General features: G+C 38.0%; 1 protein-coding gene across 1 annotated transcript in view; it reads right to left on the bottom strand.

The window, feature by feature from the left end:
- Positions 1 to 914: 914 nt before the first annotated feature.
- LOC124615518 (probable RNA-binding protein CG14230) overlaps positions 915 to 19,069 on the bottom strand; it is an 80,641-nt gene continuing 62,486 nt past the window's right edge. Inside the window, 3 exon segments of the mRNA XM_047143479.1 lie at positions 915 to 1,641; positions 7,909 to 8,130; positions 9,795 to 10,096. Coding sequence (XP_046999435.1) covers positions 1,460 to 1,641; positions 7,909 to 8,130; positions 9,795 to 10,096 — 706 coding nt within the window. The 3' untranslated portion in view covers positions 915 to 1,459.

Below are 19,069 nucleotides of genomic sequence, written 5' to 3' on the forward strand. Positions count from 1 at the left end.
ACACAAGGAGTTTCCACCTCAGGCACCAAAAGTGAGATCCCTGCGTGAGTCAGGGGGCTACCACCTTGCAGTTACTTGGCAACCCACCAATAACCGGATGGAAAGAACGGACGCTAAGGTGGAATGGCAAAATGGTAAAACACACACCACATTGGGTGACCTTTCTTGCATGATCTGCGCATCTGAAATATTTGGAAAACTGGTGGCAGGTTGAATCCAACAATGGAGACAACATATTCATTAATGAAAAGGTGCTGAGAGCAATGGAAGTGAAATGGAAAGCTACGGTCCTAAGTCATGTACCAAGTCCACATGGGGTCTGCAGGGAGGCCATCCAATGGAAAGGCATTAGGGGAAAGGGACAGTGGAAGCATGCACTAGTAGCAAAGAAAGGGAGAAAGGGCAGTAGTGCTTCAAAGGCTGGGGCACCATGGTAATCAATGACACACTGACAAAAGAGTTGAGCGTCCCCACATGGGGGGGGGGGGGGCGGCACTCAGAATTGTAGCATACAACATGGTGGCATGTAACATAACTACATGAGTGTGAGAAACAAAATGCTGTAAACCATCAGAAAAACTAAAAGTGCAAATTTGAAGAGTTCATAAATATATATAGAGCACCCTCTCCTTCAACACGACAATGGCATACCACATGAGCACTGTTACATCTGTAGCAATCCGGCACCCTGGGTTCACTGTCATTGATCATCCACCATACAGTACTGAATTGACCCAATCAAATTTTCAGACTTCCAAAACTTGAAGAACATGTTCAAGGCTTCACGTTGTTAGTGATGAAGCAGTGCAAGAGATGAGGTTGTGGCTCTGTCAACAAAGTAAAACATTCTACAGTGATGGTATCAACAAACTGGTGTCTCGTTAGGAGAAATCTGTTAATTTAAAGATGTAGAATGATAATTCAGCTTTTTTATTTAAAAAGCTTTAAGAGTTTTAACATAAAAAATTTGGAGGTATTACTTTTTTCAGCACACCCTCATAAACGTAATGTTCACACAGAGCCTTCAGTTTCGCGGCTTTATTTCCCCTGTTGAGATTAATAATTTAAAACTCAGTTACATTAAAATACTCTTCATTTTATACAAAGTTTATGTACAAACTGATCTTCTACAGGTAGTATTAAATAAAAAAAATATACTTGTGATCAGTTATCCATAGTCTCTTCCTTTTCCAATGTGGGCTTATAAAGACAACAGCTTCCTATTTCTTGCAAAAATTCAATACGCACTCTTGTTTTAAATTCTGGTTTATGTTTTTCAGTAAAAAGGAGAGATAAAAGTTATAAAATATTTGCGCAAAATAGATTTCTTCACACACTCGTTATAAAGAAACAGCTGTCTCCACAGATAAATCACCAAAATTAAAATCACAAATCCATCAGCACCAAACTGCACAACACAAATGAAGTACATTTTACATAACATGTAACCTTAGTTATCTTAATGTTTACTCTTTTTCCCTGCGTGTTTTTTCTTCTGGCCACCAAGCTTTTTCTTCCAAGGTCTTTTTTTCCTCATGTTGTTCTTTATTTTTGCTCTAATGATTAGCTTTAATTCCCTACGCCTTTTTGAAAATTCCTCTTCTCCAATCCTTTTTGCTGTTGTGATAAACTCTAGTCCCTCTGAAAAAAAGTTAATCACTCTGTTACCGTAACGCAAATTTATTATATATAAAAATAGTACTGTTGGTATGTTTGTCATGTGAAAAACAAAAGTTTACAACTCAATACAATGTTATTTTCCAGTAGTACACTGTCCTATCAAATAATAGCAGCTGTGAAACATCTGTAAGGACTACATAAGAATACTTTTATGCTGCAGCCTCGCTGCTGTCATCTCGCTGCTTGCGCATCACGCCTCACTATTCGCCAGGAACCTCGTTACGCTTACACTGCAGCCTCGCTGGTCGCTGGGAGTAATTACCCTGCAGCTATTCACATAGCTAGCAGAATGCTAGCAGAGTCAAACAGAGCACTGCTGGAATGACCTTGAAGCAGCCCATCACTGCTCAAGTTTCCGGACATGTGGCAATAATTGTGATTGATATCACCACCTGGCGAGGATCATAGCGGGCAGCGTGGCAAGCAGCAATGATGCAGGTCAAATGGGCTGGTGAGACTGTGGCCTTATTCCTGCATCACCAGGCCATGCCGGTGAGCAACAAGCAATGATGTGGCAGCATAAAAACACTGTTGTTATTGTTGTGGTCTTCAGCCCTCAGACTGGTTTGATGCAGCTCTCCATGCTACCCTATTCTGCGCAAACTTCTTCATCTCCCAGTACTTACTGCAACCTACATCCTTCTGAATCTGTTTAGTGTATTCATCTCTTGGTCTCCCTCTACGATTTTTTCCCTCCACACTGCCCTCCAATACTAAATTGGTGATCCCTTGATGCCTCAGAATATGTCCTACCAACCAATCCCTTCTTCTAGTCAAGTTGTGCCACAAACTTCTCTTCTCCCCAATCCTTTTCAATACCTGCTCATTAGTTATATGATCTACCCGTCTAATCTTCAGCATTCTTCTGTAGCACCACATTTCGGAAACTTCTATTCTCTTCTTGTCCAAATTAGTTATCATCCATGTTTCACTTCCATACATGGCTACGCTCCATACAAATATTTTCAGAAATTACTTCCTGACACTTAACTCTATACTTGATGTTAACAAATTTCTCTTCTTCAGAAACTCTTGCCCTTGGCATTGCCAGTCTACATTGTATATCCTCTCTACTTCGACCATCATCAGTTATTTTGCTCCCCAAATAGCAAAACTCCTTTACTACTTGAAGTGTCTCATTTCCTAATCTAATTCCCTCAGCATCACCCGACTTAATTCGACTACACTCCATTATCCTCATTTTGCTTTTGTTGATTTTCATCTTATACCCTCCTTTGATGACACTGTCCATTCCATTCAACTGTTCTTCCAAGTCCTTCACTGTCTCTGACAGAATTACAATGTCATCGGCGAACCTCAAAGTTTTTATTTCTTCTCCATGGATTTTAATAGCTACTCCGAATTTTTCTTTTGTTTCCTTCACTGCTTGCTCAATATACAGATTGACTAACATCGGGGACAGGCTACAACCCTGTCTCCCTTCCCATCCACTGCTTCTCTGTCATGCCCCTCGACTCTTATAACTGCCATCTGGTTTCTGTACAAATTGTAAATAGCCTTTCGCTCCCTGTATTTTGCCCCTGCCACCTTCAGAATTTGAAAGAGAGTATTCCAGTCAACATTGTCAAAAGCTTTCTCTAAGTCTACAAATGCTAGAAACGTAGGTTTGCCTTTCCTTAAGCTAGCTTCTAAGATAAGTCGTAGGGTCAGTATTGCCTCACGTGTTCCAATATTTCTACGGAATCCAAACTGATCTTTCCCAAGGTCGGCTTCTACCAGTTTCTCCATTCGTCTGTAAAGAAGTCGCATTAGTATTTTGCATCCGTGACTTATTAAACTGATAGTTCGGTAATTTTCACATCTGTCAACCCCTGCTTTCTTTGGGATTGGAATTATTATATTCTTCTTGAAGTCCGAGGTTATTTCACCTGTCTCATACATCTTGCTCACCAGATGGTAGAGTTTTGTCAGGACTGGCTCTCCCAAGGCCGTCAGCAGTTCTAATGGAATGTTGCCTACTCCCAGGGCCTTGTTTCGACTCAGGTCTTTCAGTGCTCTTTCAAACTCTTCACGCAGTATCGTATCTCCCATTTCATCTTCATCTACATCCTCTTCCATTTCTATAATATTGTCCTCTAGTACATCGCCCTTGTATAGACCCTCTATATACTCCTTTCATCTTTCTGCTTTCCTTTCTTTGCTTAGAACAGGGTTTCCATCTGAGCTCTTGATAATCATACAAGTGTTTCTCTTTTCTCCAAAGGTCTCTCTAATTTTCCGGTAGGCGGTATCTATCTTACCCCTAGTGAGATAAGCTTCTCAATCCTTACATTTGTCCTCTAGCCATCCCTACTTAGCCATTTTGCACTTCCTATCGATCTCATTTTTGAGACGTTTGTATTCCTTTTTGCCTGCTTCACTTACTGCATTTTTGTATTTTCTCCTTCATCAAGTAAATTCAGTATCTCTTCTGTTACCCACGGATTTCTACTATCCATCGTCTTTTTACCTACTTGATCCTCTTTTGCCTTCACTATTTCATTCCTCAAAGTTACCCATTATTCTTCTACTGTATTTCTTTCCCCCCATTCCTGTCAATTGTTCCCTTATGCTCTCCCTGAAACTCTGTACAACCTCTGGTTCTTTCAATTTATCCAGGTCCCATCTCCTTAAATTCCCACCTTTTTGCAGTTTCTTCAGTTTTAATCTACAGTTCATAACCAACAGATTGTGGTCAGAGTCCACATCTGCCCCTGGAAATGTCTTACAATTTAAAATCTGATTCCTAAATCTCTGTCTTACCATTATATAATCTATCTGAAACCTTTTAGAATCTCCAGGGTTCTTCCATGTATACAACCTTCTTTCATGATTCTTGAACCAAGTGTTAGCTATGATTAACTTATGCTCCGTGCAAAATTTTACCAGGCGGCTTCCTCTTTCATTTCTTAGCCCCAATCCATATTCACCTACTACGTTTCCTTCTCTTCATTTTCCTACTGTCGAATTCCAGTCACCCATGACTATTAAATTCTCGTCTCCCTTCACTACCTGAATAATTTCTTTTATCTCATCATACATTTCATCAATCTCTTTGTCATCTGTGGAGCTAGTTGGCATATAAACTTGTACTACTGTGGTAGGCGTGGGCTTCGTATCCATCTTGGCCACAATAATATGTTCACTATGCTGTTTGTAGTAGCTTATCTGCATTCCTATTTTTTTACTCATTATTAAACCTACTCCTGCATTACCCCTATTTGATTTTGTACTTATAACCCTGTACTCACCTGACCAAAAGTCTTGTTCCTCCTGCCACCGAACTTCACTAATTCCCACTATATCTAACTTTAACCTATCCATTTCCCTTTTTAAATTTTCTAACCTACCTGCCCGATTAAGGGATCTGGCATTCCACGCTCTGACGAGTTTTCTTTCTCCTGATAACAATGTCGTCCTGAGTAGTCCCCGCCCGGAGATCCGAATGGGGGACTATTTTACCTCCACTATATTTTACCCAAGAGGATGCCATCATCATTTAACCATACAGTAAAGCTGCATGCCCTCGGGAAAAATTACGGCTGTAGTTTCCCCTTGCTTTCAGCCATTCGCAGTACCAGCACAGAAAGGCCGTTTTGGTTAGTGTTACAAGGCCAGATCAGTCAATCATCCAGACTGTTGCCCCTGCAACTACTGAAAACACTGCTGCCCCTCTTCAGGAACCACATGTTTGTCTGGCCTCTCAACAGATACCCATCCATTGTGGTTGCACCTTTGGTACAGCTATCTGTACCGTTGAAGCATGCAAGACTCCCCACCAACGGCAAGGTCCATGGTTAATGGGGTGGGGGGGGTGGCTGGTGGAGGGGGGGGGGGGGAGGCACATCGATGGATTGGCAAAGGTAATATTAAATGTAAAACACGTGGCAAATTTGGGCATTTAATGCAAGACTGCCACTTGAGAAAAGAATTTGTAAAGTAGAATTGGTTCCATCTCGTTTAGAGTCAGAGACTCCATGGCCAGTCAGATGCAAAAGTTAATATTGGGACATAGATATCCTATCCTTGTAAGACAGCGAAGCCAGTTGTGTGTTTTGCAACTCACAGGGCAGGGGACATGGCTAGAGAATGTACGAAAATGCAAGATATTCTGTGAAAAAATAAAAAGCAGGCAAATGAAAGAGAAGTATATGATTACAGACTCCTCATGCTGAATTAAACTTTGAAACTAAAAAATGAGTTAATAGAGTTGACTTGTTCACTGAGTACATTTTGATTATTCAATATGAAGTACCTGTAAAGCCAGGTTGGTTATTGACCAAACAAAAGTATAAAAATTAAGGGTACTAGCAGTCTGGTGATACATATGTATGGAATGGCCATTTCAGATCTTGTAATAGATCGGGAACTAAGTTTGAAACGTGAGTTTCATTTGGTAGGAGGGGAATTGGTTATTCCCTAAGCTAGTTCAATTGGTAGAGACTTCTTTATGGAGCATGTTGAATTAACTGATTATACCAAAGGAACCCTGTGGATCAGCAGCGGGCCAATTGAATTGTGTAAGGAGATAGAAGCACAAGTACATAGGAACAGGGGCTTAGAAAGCCACAAACAGATTTCGAAACTGCAAACTGTGAATGCAGTACAGTTCACAGTTCCCAGTGTTGCTCAAATGAGACAGTAAACAAGAGTAAATTGAGGAAACGTTAACATAAACCACTTATCAGTAGGCAGACATGTCACTGACAGGAAATGGAAGCTACAGAGCCTAAAGCTAAAATAAAGATGCATCCCCATGAGAAGAGGATTTTGAGGATAAAGGTTACAGATTCTAGCTAAGAGAGGGCACTGTTGAGAAGCATCAGACATGCTGGTGAGAGTATGAAAAAACTCTTGAGTAATTAGTGTTAAACACACAAGAAGAGGTGATTTCTATTGAGATGCCTCACATTTAAAATGGAAGAAGTGCCACAATGTAGCACTAGTCTGAAGCAGACTGTGCATAAGGTAGAAAAGTCTCGAGTGAGAAAAAAATCAAGAATTAGTTTATTAAAAGAGAACTTACGGTTACATCATTTAAATGTCGTACAGAAGCAGCCCATAACAGAGTTGTGTTCTGCGTATAATGATGTATTTCATCTGCCAAGAGGTTGAAATATACAGATACAATTCAGCATCAAATAAAATTTATTCCCAAATCTGAGGGACAAGTAATTTGCTCCTGTCCTTACAGAATATCATAAGCGTTACAATAGGAGATAAATCAGACATAACAGGATGATATAATAGTGCCTTCAACTAGCTCCAGGAACTTTCCATTAATAACACTCCAAAAATTTGGATGCATCTGGTAACAATAATTGGAGAATGGTAACCAATTACAGAAAGCAAAATGACACAACTGTGAACACACTCTTCCCACTCCCCCATATCGATGAAATTTTGAAAGGTTTGGCCAACACAAAATATTTTTCAATACTTAACTAAGGAATATTGTCAGACGTTATTACATGAAAAGGATCCAGAACTTACAGCTTTTAGTAGACTGTACGTGTACATGTATTATATTTACACAACAATGCTAATCGGACTTCGTTCTGCAACCGCCACTTTCTAAAAATTGATGAACTCAATTCTAATGGACGCATAGGTTGAAAAATTGTTTATTCGTTTATATAACATTCTAATTTTTGGAAGTAATCTCTGGAAGAACATATTTTGAAATCGCAGGTGGGTAAATGAATTTTTAAGGAAAGAGGTCCATATCTCGGACACGTCTTAAACAAAAATCAGTTAAGTGAGACCCAAACAAGCTAAAAGCAGTGGTGGAATATCCTCTGCTGATGCACAAACCAGTCTCTGCTCCCCCCCACCCCCACCCCCGCCCCGCTCTCCCATAGCCTCCTGTCACTTTGCCTAGTAGCAGCCTTGTCCCACTGCCAATGGTAGAGGTCATCTGTTCACAAGATACATTTGCTTGTGTGAATTTTGTGTGTGTGTGTGTGTGTGTGTGTGTGTGTGTGTGTTTTTCTGAAGACCACTTTGGCAAAAACTCATATGTAACTGTCTTTTCGTTGTGCCTAAAATATGTGGGAATGTTAGGTAAATACTCAGTTATGTGTTGTCTATATGTTCCTTTGTTAGTATCTCAGTTTCCACAGTTTAACTCTGTCTGTGACTGTTTCCCAGTTCCAACAGAGTATTTTTGTAGTAACAAATTATTCTTTCCCTCCCCCCCCCCCCCCCCCCAACCCACAGCTTACTTACCTTTTAGACGGGCATCATTTTCTTTAAAGAAGAATGAACTGGTGACCTTCATATTTTCAGAAATGGTTTCATAACTGTTCTGATTTGGTTCTGTTGATTTTTTCACCTCATATTCATCTTCAGAATCACTAGAATCGTATTTAAAAGGATTCCGTGACCAGCCAATTTGCTTTTTCTTATTTAATTCAGAGTTCTTGTATTTTTCTTGGGAGGACTGTGCACCTGTAAAGCCAAAAACTGAATAATTTATGAAGAGTCAAAAACAAAGAGAGTTTACATATCAACAGATAATTCACATGACACATGTAATTATGAACAGTTACTGTACCAAGTGAAAGAACAGAGGCTTACTACAAACACTATTGTGAATGCACTATTTGTTGTACACATGAGGTCAAGAAACCACGATAATGCTGACTCAAAATATAATACTAAATCTTCATTTAATGTTGTCTAATACTATCTGCATGGCAGTACTGTTGTTCACCTGTCTCTTGGGTGAAGAGTAACTATTTCAACTTTTCATGCAATCAATTCTGAAGCTGTGTCAAAAATGTAACAATTCTTCTTTTCATACTGTTACATATATTCTTTCTTCTGGAACTTTTATTCATATAGACAAAACCTTTAAGGTGTGTGGACAAATTTTCATTCTAGACCCTGGATGGTAGTGGAATAAAACAAAAAGCTTACTGGTATATGAAAACTCTTGACTTACACTACAAAATTATTTTCAAATTCCATTCCCGAGCATAAATGACTATAAGGTGAAAGGTTGTCATGGAACAGACATTAAACTCTTCATTACAGACATGTTAAAGAATTGTCAATACAACACCTCATATCTTAGTGATATTATAATAAAATTTTTGAAAGCAGACAATTTAATAACACGAATTGAGGGTTTTTTTTTTATTAGCATAAAATTTACATGAAGAATTTTTAGGATGTGTCTCCTTAAGCTCTTGTGGAAAGGGGAGAGGGGATATTCCAAACATAACTACATCAACAGAGCCAAAACCTATTGGTACAAAGCCAATGTGAACTGGAACAATTTTGGGCAAATTATGCACACACAAATTGAGGCCACATTAACAAGGGCTTTATTTCCAGATTGTATCTCTTCAAATTTCTTAAGAGATAGTGAAACAGAGTGCTTTCACACCTGCTTTGAATCAGACAGAAAATGATGTACCCAAGATCCACTGTCCCTTCTGGAATGCCTTGGTCACAGACATGTAACCTCCAAACTGGTCAAAATGTACCACCCGCCTCTGTCCCCACAGGTTACCTATTAGATTTCTGGCAAGCGGTAAGCACTAATCATAAAATGTGTAGCTACCCATGTACAGTATCACACACACTCTTCTTTACAAAATATGGAATATCTCTTCCAACACACATAGATAAAACTTGGGACTCATTTAAAATTGCTTTCTCAGTGCCCAAGATATTCAGCAATATTGTCAAATTTACTGATAATGGCTCATCAACATGGCTTCTAACAAGGGCATGCACCACATGGAAATGTTGCTATAATCCATGCACCATATGGAGGTATTGCTATGATTCATACACACTCCAAACACTTCAGTTTGAATTTCATTTGGGCCAAGTCTTTTTACTACCACAAAAGAGACTACAGTTTGCTCCTTATGTGTGGGTGGTGCAATGACAAGTGCCATTTTTGCTCATCACCAGATGGTGCTGCCATTAGGGCAAGGGTTGCTCTAACTCAACATCTGGAAAAAAATAATGGGTCTACTTCCTGGTAGTCCCTGGCTTCCTAACCACAATAATATGGTGACAAAATCCTTCTGTGTTACTTTTCAGTATATTCATACACTCGAGTTTACACATTGAAATGTTTTAAATTTAGTACAAACCTTTATCTTCTGTGGACCCAAACATTTCAAGCAGACTGAACTGGGCATCATTTTGAGTTTTGCTCTTTAGGGTTTCTTTTAGTCTGTCTGTAACACTGTAAAATTTTTCTTTGGAAACTTCCACTTTTGCAGGTTTCTCATCTTCAACCTCATGATCTTCCTCGTCCTGCATTTTCAGACCATTCTCTACATTCATTTTTTTGCTTTCGTTCTCTATTTTCTCAGGTGTTGTAACTGTTGCAACCTCAAATCTCTTATGATCTGCTTTCAATGGATCAAACCTTAGCATGCTCCTACTATTACTGAAACAGAAAGATGGCAAAGGGTAACACTGGAGGTTCGCATGAATTTTTCAATATAGATATCCCTACATAATGCAAATAATAGCACACACAGTTACTTACAGGAAAATGTTCTTAATGTCAAATGTCAACAGTGCATGCTCACAAATGTAAATTACTATTTCATAGTGTATACATAGACAAGAAAGAAAACTCCTGGCTTTCTCTGTAAAAAAGTACTTTTTCCTGGCCAAAAATGCACTTTTCCCAGGTGAACGTACATTTTTTCCTTGTTAAGTGACAATATACTATTCCTCGGAGCTGTAAAACATATCAATCTTTCGAATGATGAAGGTTTCATACACTGGCATAAAATTGCCCGGTACTTTAGGAAACAAAACCCAGCAAAAACCAACGTGTTTTGGAAAGATATTTGATGTGTGACAACATTTACACTAACATATGTTCGTATTACCAACGTCTAAACATGAATTCCAACATCAATTCCACCAATACAGAATGGTAGCTTCTGAAGCACTGAAATAAAGATTAAAATGCGCTTTTGTCTGCCAATCATAGTTAATGTCATGCAATCTCGTCGGCAAATGACAGCAGATATTCAGAGCATAGGACAAACAGTAATATCACCATTAAGTAGTGTGAACACACAAATAGGAAAAGTTAATGGTTTGAATTAATATACATATGGTACAGTCACAAGAAAAGCTGAGCTTCACATGTAATATTGGATGTCAACAATTTTTTGCTGTTTCTTTCCAAGGGTGTAACTAAGCAGGATCCTAAGGGCACAGCATAAATTGCAGCGGCTGGATATTTCTGACAAGCACCATTATAAATTTCACTGCTGTACACCAATCATTTCATGGATTACCTGGCTGAATACATGTTCCGTCAAGCACTTTTGACTTTTTCATAGAAAAGCCAATTTTGTCTGAAATTGCTCAAGAACTAACTCTGCACCTTTTTAAAAATAATTATATTTTTTCCATCATTATTGCATAATATGTAATCTAAGAAAATATTAAAATAAATATGATAAGCCAACCTTGAAACTTGGTCTTTTTTGGTGTGTGTTACAATTTAAGATATATAAAACACAAATGTACCACTAAAATTTTACGTAATAGCATAAATGACAGGTCTTCTGGGCCCAAAATTTTTCTAAGTAGCTAGTCCTCAGTGTTAAGTTCTGGATGAGAGTCTAATGCTCTGGATTTAAGAAATTTGTCACACATTCTCACACATAACATAATTCATCTTGCTTAAAAGAAAATTTGCTTTGAAAGTAACTCTTCTCAAACCACCATTCACAATATTTTCCTGCGACCTGTTAGAAATGCAAACAGTTGTGACGTCATGATCATTGAACCAAAGGCCACTAAAAGATGCATTGAAAGCAGTTTGTTGTTACGAAGTACTGCGTAGTCTTTGACACATTCTGCTGTTGGCAGACACTTGCATGTACACTGTGTTTCGTTGATGTAAATGGTGCATTTTCTTTGCAATTAAAGTTTTATTTTGGTGTTTTTTTCTCATTAATGTTTTATTGCTGCAGTATCGTTCTCCAGTGCCAGGCTATAGTAAAATTTGTTGTATTAGTTCTTACCAGTCAAAATTATAAAAAATTAACTGGAAACTGAAAGAATGAAAATTTCTCAAAATTCTACAAAATTGCCTGGTTTTTCCTAGATTTCGTCATGTCAAAAAAATTCCCAGGCTTTTCCCAGGTTTTTCAGTTGTCCCAGGGTGTATATACCTTGTACTTATTTTATTTTATTTAATAGCAGTAGATCTTAGTGTACTTTTCCTGTTGAGGAATATATCACATTCTAAAACCCCGGTTTAATCATGCGTTTTCTCCTTTGCAGTCCGTGAACTTCATGTAAAACAAATAAAACAACTCTAAAAGGAGGTTTACTTATAAGTATGAGGTCTCTGTGTAACATCTCATTTATAGGCACAAAGAACAGCAATATCACAAAGAATCGTAAAGCTTGCTGTGATCTGAAGGCACCAATCATGTGCATGCCAATTTGGATGTGTCTGACGTGCCATTCAGGGTCTGCTAGCCATCGTAGTATGCGGTGCCATAGTGTTTTAATTCTTCACAATTTCTGTAAGACATGACAGAATGTAATATACTTGGGGTATGGGATATTCCTGCAGGTTGTAAATAATTTAGGAGTAATGAGTTGCAGCTGATACCATTAGATGATACAAGTAGATATAAGCAGCTCTCAAACTGATTGCACTCAGCATGATGACGAGTCAAAGTAAGATAAGTTACATCCAACACTAAACTTCCCACTATTTAATAACGAAGTACTTTGCAAAAAGTTTAATCCTGAGCACATTTCAGTTAAAAAGATTCTTACACATCATGTGTACTACATACAAACACATAATAATTTCTGTATCTGAGGCCTTTTTTTAATGAATTCTGTGACAAAGCAGTCTCACATACTGTTCAGCACAGCATAGAACTGTTGTTCTTGTTGTGGTCTTCAGTCCTGAGACTGGTTTGATGCAGCCCTCCATGCTCCTCTATCCTGTGCAAGCTTCTTCATCTCCCAGTACCTACTGCAACCTACATCCTTCTGAATCTGCTTAGTGTATTGATCTCTTGGTCTCCCTCTACGATTTTTACCCTCTACGCTGCCCTCCAATGCTAAATTTGTGATCCCTTGATGCCTCAAAACATGTCCTACCAACCGATCCCTTCTTCTAGTCCAGTTGTGCCACAAACTTCTCTTCTCCCCAATCCTATTCAATACTTCCTCATTAGTTACGTGATCTACCCACCTTATCTTCAGCATTCTTCTGTAGCACCACAAGCATAGAACTATAAGGCCTAAATTAAGGGAATACTTGGCACCCTGTTGAGTAAGATAAGTTACATCCAACACAAAACTAAGAGACATTAAGCTGGGATTGGTCAGCTCATACAAACACCTGGGTGTAGCATTTTGTAAGAGATAAGAATTGGAACAATCACATAAGCTCAGTCTTAAGTAAAGCATGTGTCAGACTTCGATTTATTGGTAGAATACCAGGGGAAATGTAACCAGTCTACAAAGGATACTGCTTACAAAACAATCATGTGATCCATCCTGGAATACTGCTCAAGTTTGACAAACCTGTACCAAATAGGACTAACAAAGGATATTGAACATACACAGAGAAGGGCAGCATGAATGGTTACATATTTGTTTGACCTGTGGGACAATGTCACAGAGATGCTGAAGAAAGTGAATTAGCAAACTATTCTATGAAAGTCTATTTACAAAATTCCAAGAACCAGCTTTAAAAGATAACTCTAGGAATGTATTACAATCCTCATATACCTATTGCTCCCACAGGGATCATGAAGGCAGGATTAAATTAACTACAGCACACACAAAAGCATTTAACAGTCATTCTTTCCACACTTGATATGTGAATGGAATGGAAAGAAGCCCCAATAACTGGAACAATGGAAATTACCTTATGCCAAGCACTTCAAAGTGGTCTGCAGAGTATAGATGTAGATTCAGAAATGCTGAGGTACACTATCAGTTGTATGAGGGAATTGAAGTAAAGAGTGTTGTAAAAATGTTCAAATGACCAGAACACGTGGCAAATATGAAAAGAAATTTATTTAGCAGCATTTTTTCAAAACTTGATAAACAAAGAAAGCAAATTTTTGAGAAAACACATTTTTTAAAATATTGTACTGAAAGAGTAATTACATAAACAAGGTAATTTAACATTTACAAAGATTTTGTATGCGCATTTCAGATTGAGTTCAATATTTCTAAAATTTCCGAATAAAGGGATGAAGCTTCCAAGTTTTTTAAAAAGTCGATAAATGCAAGGATGGAAGTTAAAAGTTAATTCAAATTTTCTATTTTTATTATTTCTCTTTCTTTCTTTCTTTCTTTCTTTCTTTAACATTAATCACAAACAAAGCTCCTTTATTGGTCATTCTGCTTAGAAATACAATAATTTACTACAGTGTAACACTTCAGTATCACGCTGTTTCATAAGTGTTCGATAAGCAGAACTGCAAAATACCAATACACATCATTATAATACAACACAGAATACAGGTACATAATATTACACTGGAAATCTATTGATCACTTTCAACAATGCCCTAGTAACGCTTTTCTGCTCTTTCTGACACACAAAATGTCTCTCAAGTTTCAAGACATACTTTCCCCTTTTTCTTGCTGACCATGTTGTTCTTTTCCAAAGGGGCTCACTTCCTGGCTACAGTTTCTGAATTCCTGTACCTCAATTCTTACAAAATTTCCATTATAAGTATCTGATAGTGACAATAATACCTTCCTCTTAGACTTCACCTACAGAGAGCTTTTGTATTGGCTGATTCTTTAATCACATTTGAATTTTCCTCCTCCATTACTGCATAGAACTTTTCTGCACAAAGTTTGTGCAACCAATGATTTGTTATTGATTGATTCTTTTCCTCCAGGTCACATTCTTTTTGAGGTTCTGTATTTGGACATCCTTGATGTTACTTGAAATGTTGCAGCACATACAAGTATGGCCTGGCCATATTTTTTCCTCATGCTGTACTTTATTGAAACAGTATTCTTCTTTTTCCACTTCTTTCTTGATGTTCCTCCTCCCTCACAAAGCTTGCACAAACTGAGCAATAATCAGAAGCAAAGTACAGTTTACATATATTGATCTTTGGCTTAAATGGCCAAAAGCAAGTATCAAGTTTTGCAAAAACCCTTATTTTCAACACCTTATAACAGCAGCATATTTCAGCTTTGACAAGAGCATTTCCATGGGTCACATAAGGCAACAATCCTGATTTGTAACTACAAAAATATAAATTTTAAACAACTGAGTATTTATCATCTTTTGAAAAAATGCTGTTCAATTGTATTTTATTTATTTTGCTACAAATGTGAATATACAAAACTGGTAATGGCTGACTTCAGATAAATGTTTCCAATTACATCAACAATTATTCAACACCTTTCAAATAATCATTTGATATACTGCCACTAAACTTGGGATTATAGGCTTCCATAACTCGCTGTGAAATTACTAGATGTTTTGTTGTTGTTATTATTGTTGCTGTTGCGGTCTTCAGCTTTAAGACTAGTTTGATGGAGCTCTCCACACTCGTACACCCTTTGCAAATTTTTCAACTTTGTGTAACTACTGTAATTTGCATTCACTTGAACCTGCTAATTGTAGTCAAGCCTTGATCTCTCTCTAGAGTCCACGCAGGATACTGTGGTCTATGCACAGTGACCAAAGTGCTGGTCAAGTTCATTTGTTTGTTCAGAAGGGGAGGCCGACAGTGTTTCATCCTCCTTTCTGCTAGTCGGCAATGATAGAATCAAGACACACTCCCTGCCATCTTTCTCAAATGATTTTACAGAAACTATACAGCAAAAAAAAATCACGTTTGCAGTACATATAGCTTTCTATGTTAGCTTTATGTTGATGTGCCCAACATTTTGTTAATGATATCAGTTATTGTGATATTTCCATGTAAGTAAGAAAGTGCACAAAATTTGAAAAAGTTTGTAATGAAAATTACGGGTCACTACGATTCTGTTTTTGGTGGATATTGTATAATATGTTACTGTGTATGAAATTTAGCCAACATACTGAATTTTTTTAATACTTGGGTGGACATCTCTACCTGCCACCAATCTCGAGAAAATTGATCTGATGTAGCACATACATTTATAATTGCGTGCAGTTGCGATAAAGCCAGAGTGAAATATGCACAACATTCCTCGTATTTCATAAATGGTATGAGATATCAAAATGAGGTGTTAGCAAATGATAGTGCCCAATGGAGAGTGTTTTGCCATATGGTTACTACGCAAACCTTTCTTATCTACCGTGTTATTTCCCTACCTACAGACTTTTTCAGTGAAAGAGCGTAATTTTTAAGTGCCACCGATAGTTGGTGAAACAAGAAATGCGTGGGTTTTGGAACAAAATAAGTAAAGTCACTACATGTTTATTTTTGTACCGAGCATGTGCTTTTTCATGTTACTAAGCTTACTTTTCCTCAGTTTGCCACTTAAATCACTGTTTCACACTTCTTTCACAACTGCATCTGCACAACATATTAGTGAGGTGACACTATGTAAACTCCACTGTGTTTTGGCAAAAGAAGCAATTTTCAAGATGGCAACAAGAAAAACATGTAGGTTTTATCCCAAATTTGCCACTCATGACACTTCTCTGAAAGTTACAAATGATTAACAAGCCATTTTGTTGCTTTTGTTGCATTTTCGGCAGAATTTTTTCTAGACTCTAACTAAAGAAGTGGTGACAGTAGATCTTTTTGAATGGTCACCATGTAAGTGTCAGTATGGAGGGGCTCCACTTAATATTTACAAAAAATGTGAGCATAGGATTCAGTTTAGATTGGTTCTTCCCCCTCCAGCACTCGGCATTTCCCCTACTGCGCCTGCTCATGAACCCAACCACTACCACTCTCCCCCCCCCCCCCCCCCCCCCCCAAGTGCCTTGCTGATAGCCCATCGACAGCTCACGTTGTTATGCGCACACACTACAATTTCACCATCCACACTTCCTTCCATTACCAAATTAACTATGCCTCGGTTCCTCAGCTTGTATGCTACCAGCCTACCACTTCTCCTAATCAAGTTGTATAATAAAGCTCATTTCTCCTCGTATTTCACTCAGCACCTACTGATCTGTACTCAATCTAATACATATATTTTTCAGCATTCCACTGTAACACCACTGTTTAAAAGCTTTTATTCTCATCTCACCTACTCTGTTTATTTCCACATTTCACTTCCAGACAACATTAAATTCCAAAGAAATACTTTTCGAAAAAAATTCCTAACACTTAAATTTATATCAGGCCTTATTAAATCACTGCTTTTTTTCAGGAAAGCTTCTCCCCCTACTGCCAGTCTTCATTTTACATCCTCTATCACTGTCAGTTTTTTGTGGCCAATATAACGATGCTCATTAACTACATAATTTGTCTATAAATTGTGAATGAAAGAGCTGTTAACATATTCCAAAAGCAGCTCCGAAAACATGAAAAGCTGAAATGGTGTCAAGTTCTCTGTAAATAAAATGTAAACAAATGCATCCAATTCACTCAATCCACACAGCACCTTTTAATACTGGCAGATCACCATATTTACCCAAATGCAGGCAGACATTTTTTTCTGATTGCCATGGTCCAACAATGTACCTGTGGCTTAAGATCCTGGGGCAAAGCCTACGAAGTTCTGAAAAATGCCACTAGAAGCCACCGTAAGTAGTTATTTTCACACAGAAGCCATTGTGTTAGTGTTTCGAGTATTGAATGTTTACTGTTTTTTAAGTTGGGGGCTATTCAATATAGCTCATATTTGAATTTAGCAGTTTTTTTTCAAATTTCACAGCAATAAAAATAAATCTCTTTTCATATTCGCCATCAAAGCAAATGTTTTTAACAAACTTGCAGAAGTTGGCAAGCATGGTCAATACAGTTTTACATTTCGACAGTTCCAACTCTGTTCGGAACCTATAAGCACACATTGATGTACATCAAACCATTTCTAAATGCTGCCAATATTCACAACATAACAATAATATATGTTTCACTGACTTAGTTTAATTTCATATTCACAATTACAAGTAAGTTCCACATTTGGACACAAAAGCCCTTATGGAATCTTGTTACTTCTGTGAGAGATTTCTATTATAACAGATGATCAATATGAATTATCTGCATTGCTCACAAAGGCTGAAATTTTCCCAAAGCTAGACCTCCCCCCCCTCCCCTCCCTTCCCTTCCCCTAACTTCATTTATGTGTCTTCCACTAATCCCTGAGCCAGTGGGAGCAGTGCTAGCTACAATGTTTACGGATGGTACACTCATATTTCACCCTTTGTGTCAGCCTACTTTAGTGCTTTTGTGAAGTGCCAGGTTTTAGTCTACCATGGTGAAGCGTGTTCATTATACTGCGAAGCTGAAGACAGAAGTGATTTCACTCACCGAGGAAACACCAAAACATGCTGCAGGTTAGTGATAAGGGATCAATAAGAATAAAGTGGGACGCTGGAGACAGCAATACAAAAGCAATTTCTGGGCCAAAACATGGCGATTATTATACATTAGAAGTTGTGCTGAATGATTCTGTTAGGGAGCAGCAGCAGAAATACTTTTACCTGTCAGTGCAGAAATTATCCAAGTTACACCACATGAAGTTGCTCGATGGCAGAAAATTACGAATGTGAAAGGAAGCTGCAATTGGATTGTCTGTTTCATGAAACATTGGGGATCTTCTCTGTGTAGGCGGACTTCAGCTAAATAGAAGCTTCCAGATAACTATGAGCAAAAACTCCTCATATTGTAGCGTTTCATAATCAGGTAGTGCACCAAAAATAATTATCTGCTTGGTCAGATAGGTAATGCAGACCAAACTTTGATGTCTTTTGATATGACAACAAATTACACAGTAGAAGCAAAGGGGGACAAAGGTGTGTCAAGATACTGTCTGCTGGTGGTGAAAAGCAGCACCTATCTGTCATGCTTGCTTGTACAGCCAAGGGCATAAACTGCGACCATTAATTTTTTTTTTAACACAAGATGTTACCTAAGTCCGAGATATTTCCAAAATGCATTATTGTACATGCTAACATAAGTGGATGGTTCACAGAGGACATGATATTAGAGTGGATTAAACCTGCATGGCAATGGCGTCCTGATGCCTTCCTATGTTTGCCAAACATACTTGTAGTAGATATGTTTGCAGGTCATACAACTCTGGCTGTAAAGAGAAAATTAGTAGAGGGCAGAGCACACTTGACTGTAATTGTAGGAGGGATAATGTCAATCTACAGGCATTGGAAGTTTGTTTAAGCAAACCAAGTACAGACAAACTTAAAAATATGTACACACAGTAGCTAACGAAAGAAGATGGGCAATTAATGCTTACAGATGTGTTCAGTGTGCAAGCTTGT

Source organism: Schistocerca americana, chromosome 5, assembly GCF_021461395.2.
Source record: "Schistocerca americana isolate TAMUIC-IGC-003095 chromosome 5, iqSchAmer2.1, whole genome shotgun sequence".
NCBI lineage: Eukaryota > Metazoa > Arthropoda > Insecta > Orthoptera > Acrididae > Schistocerca > Schistocerca americana.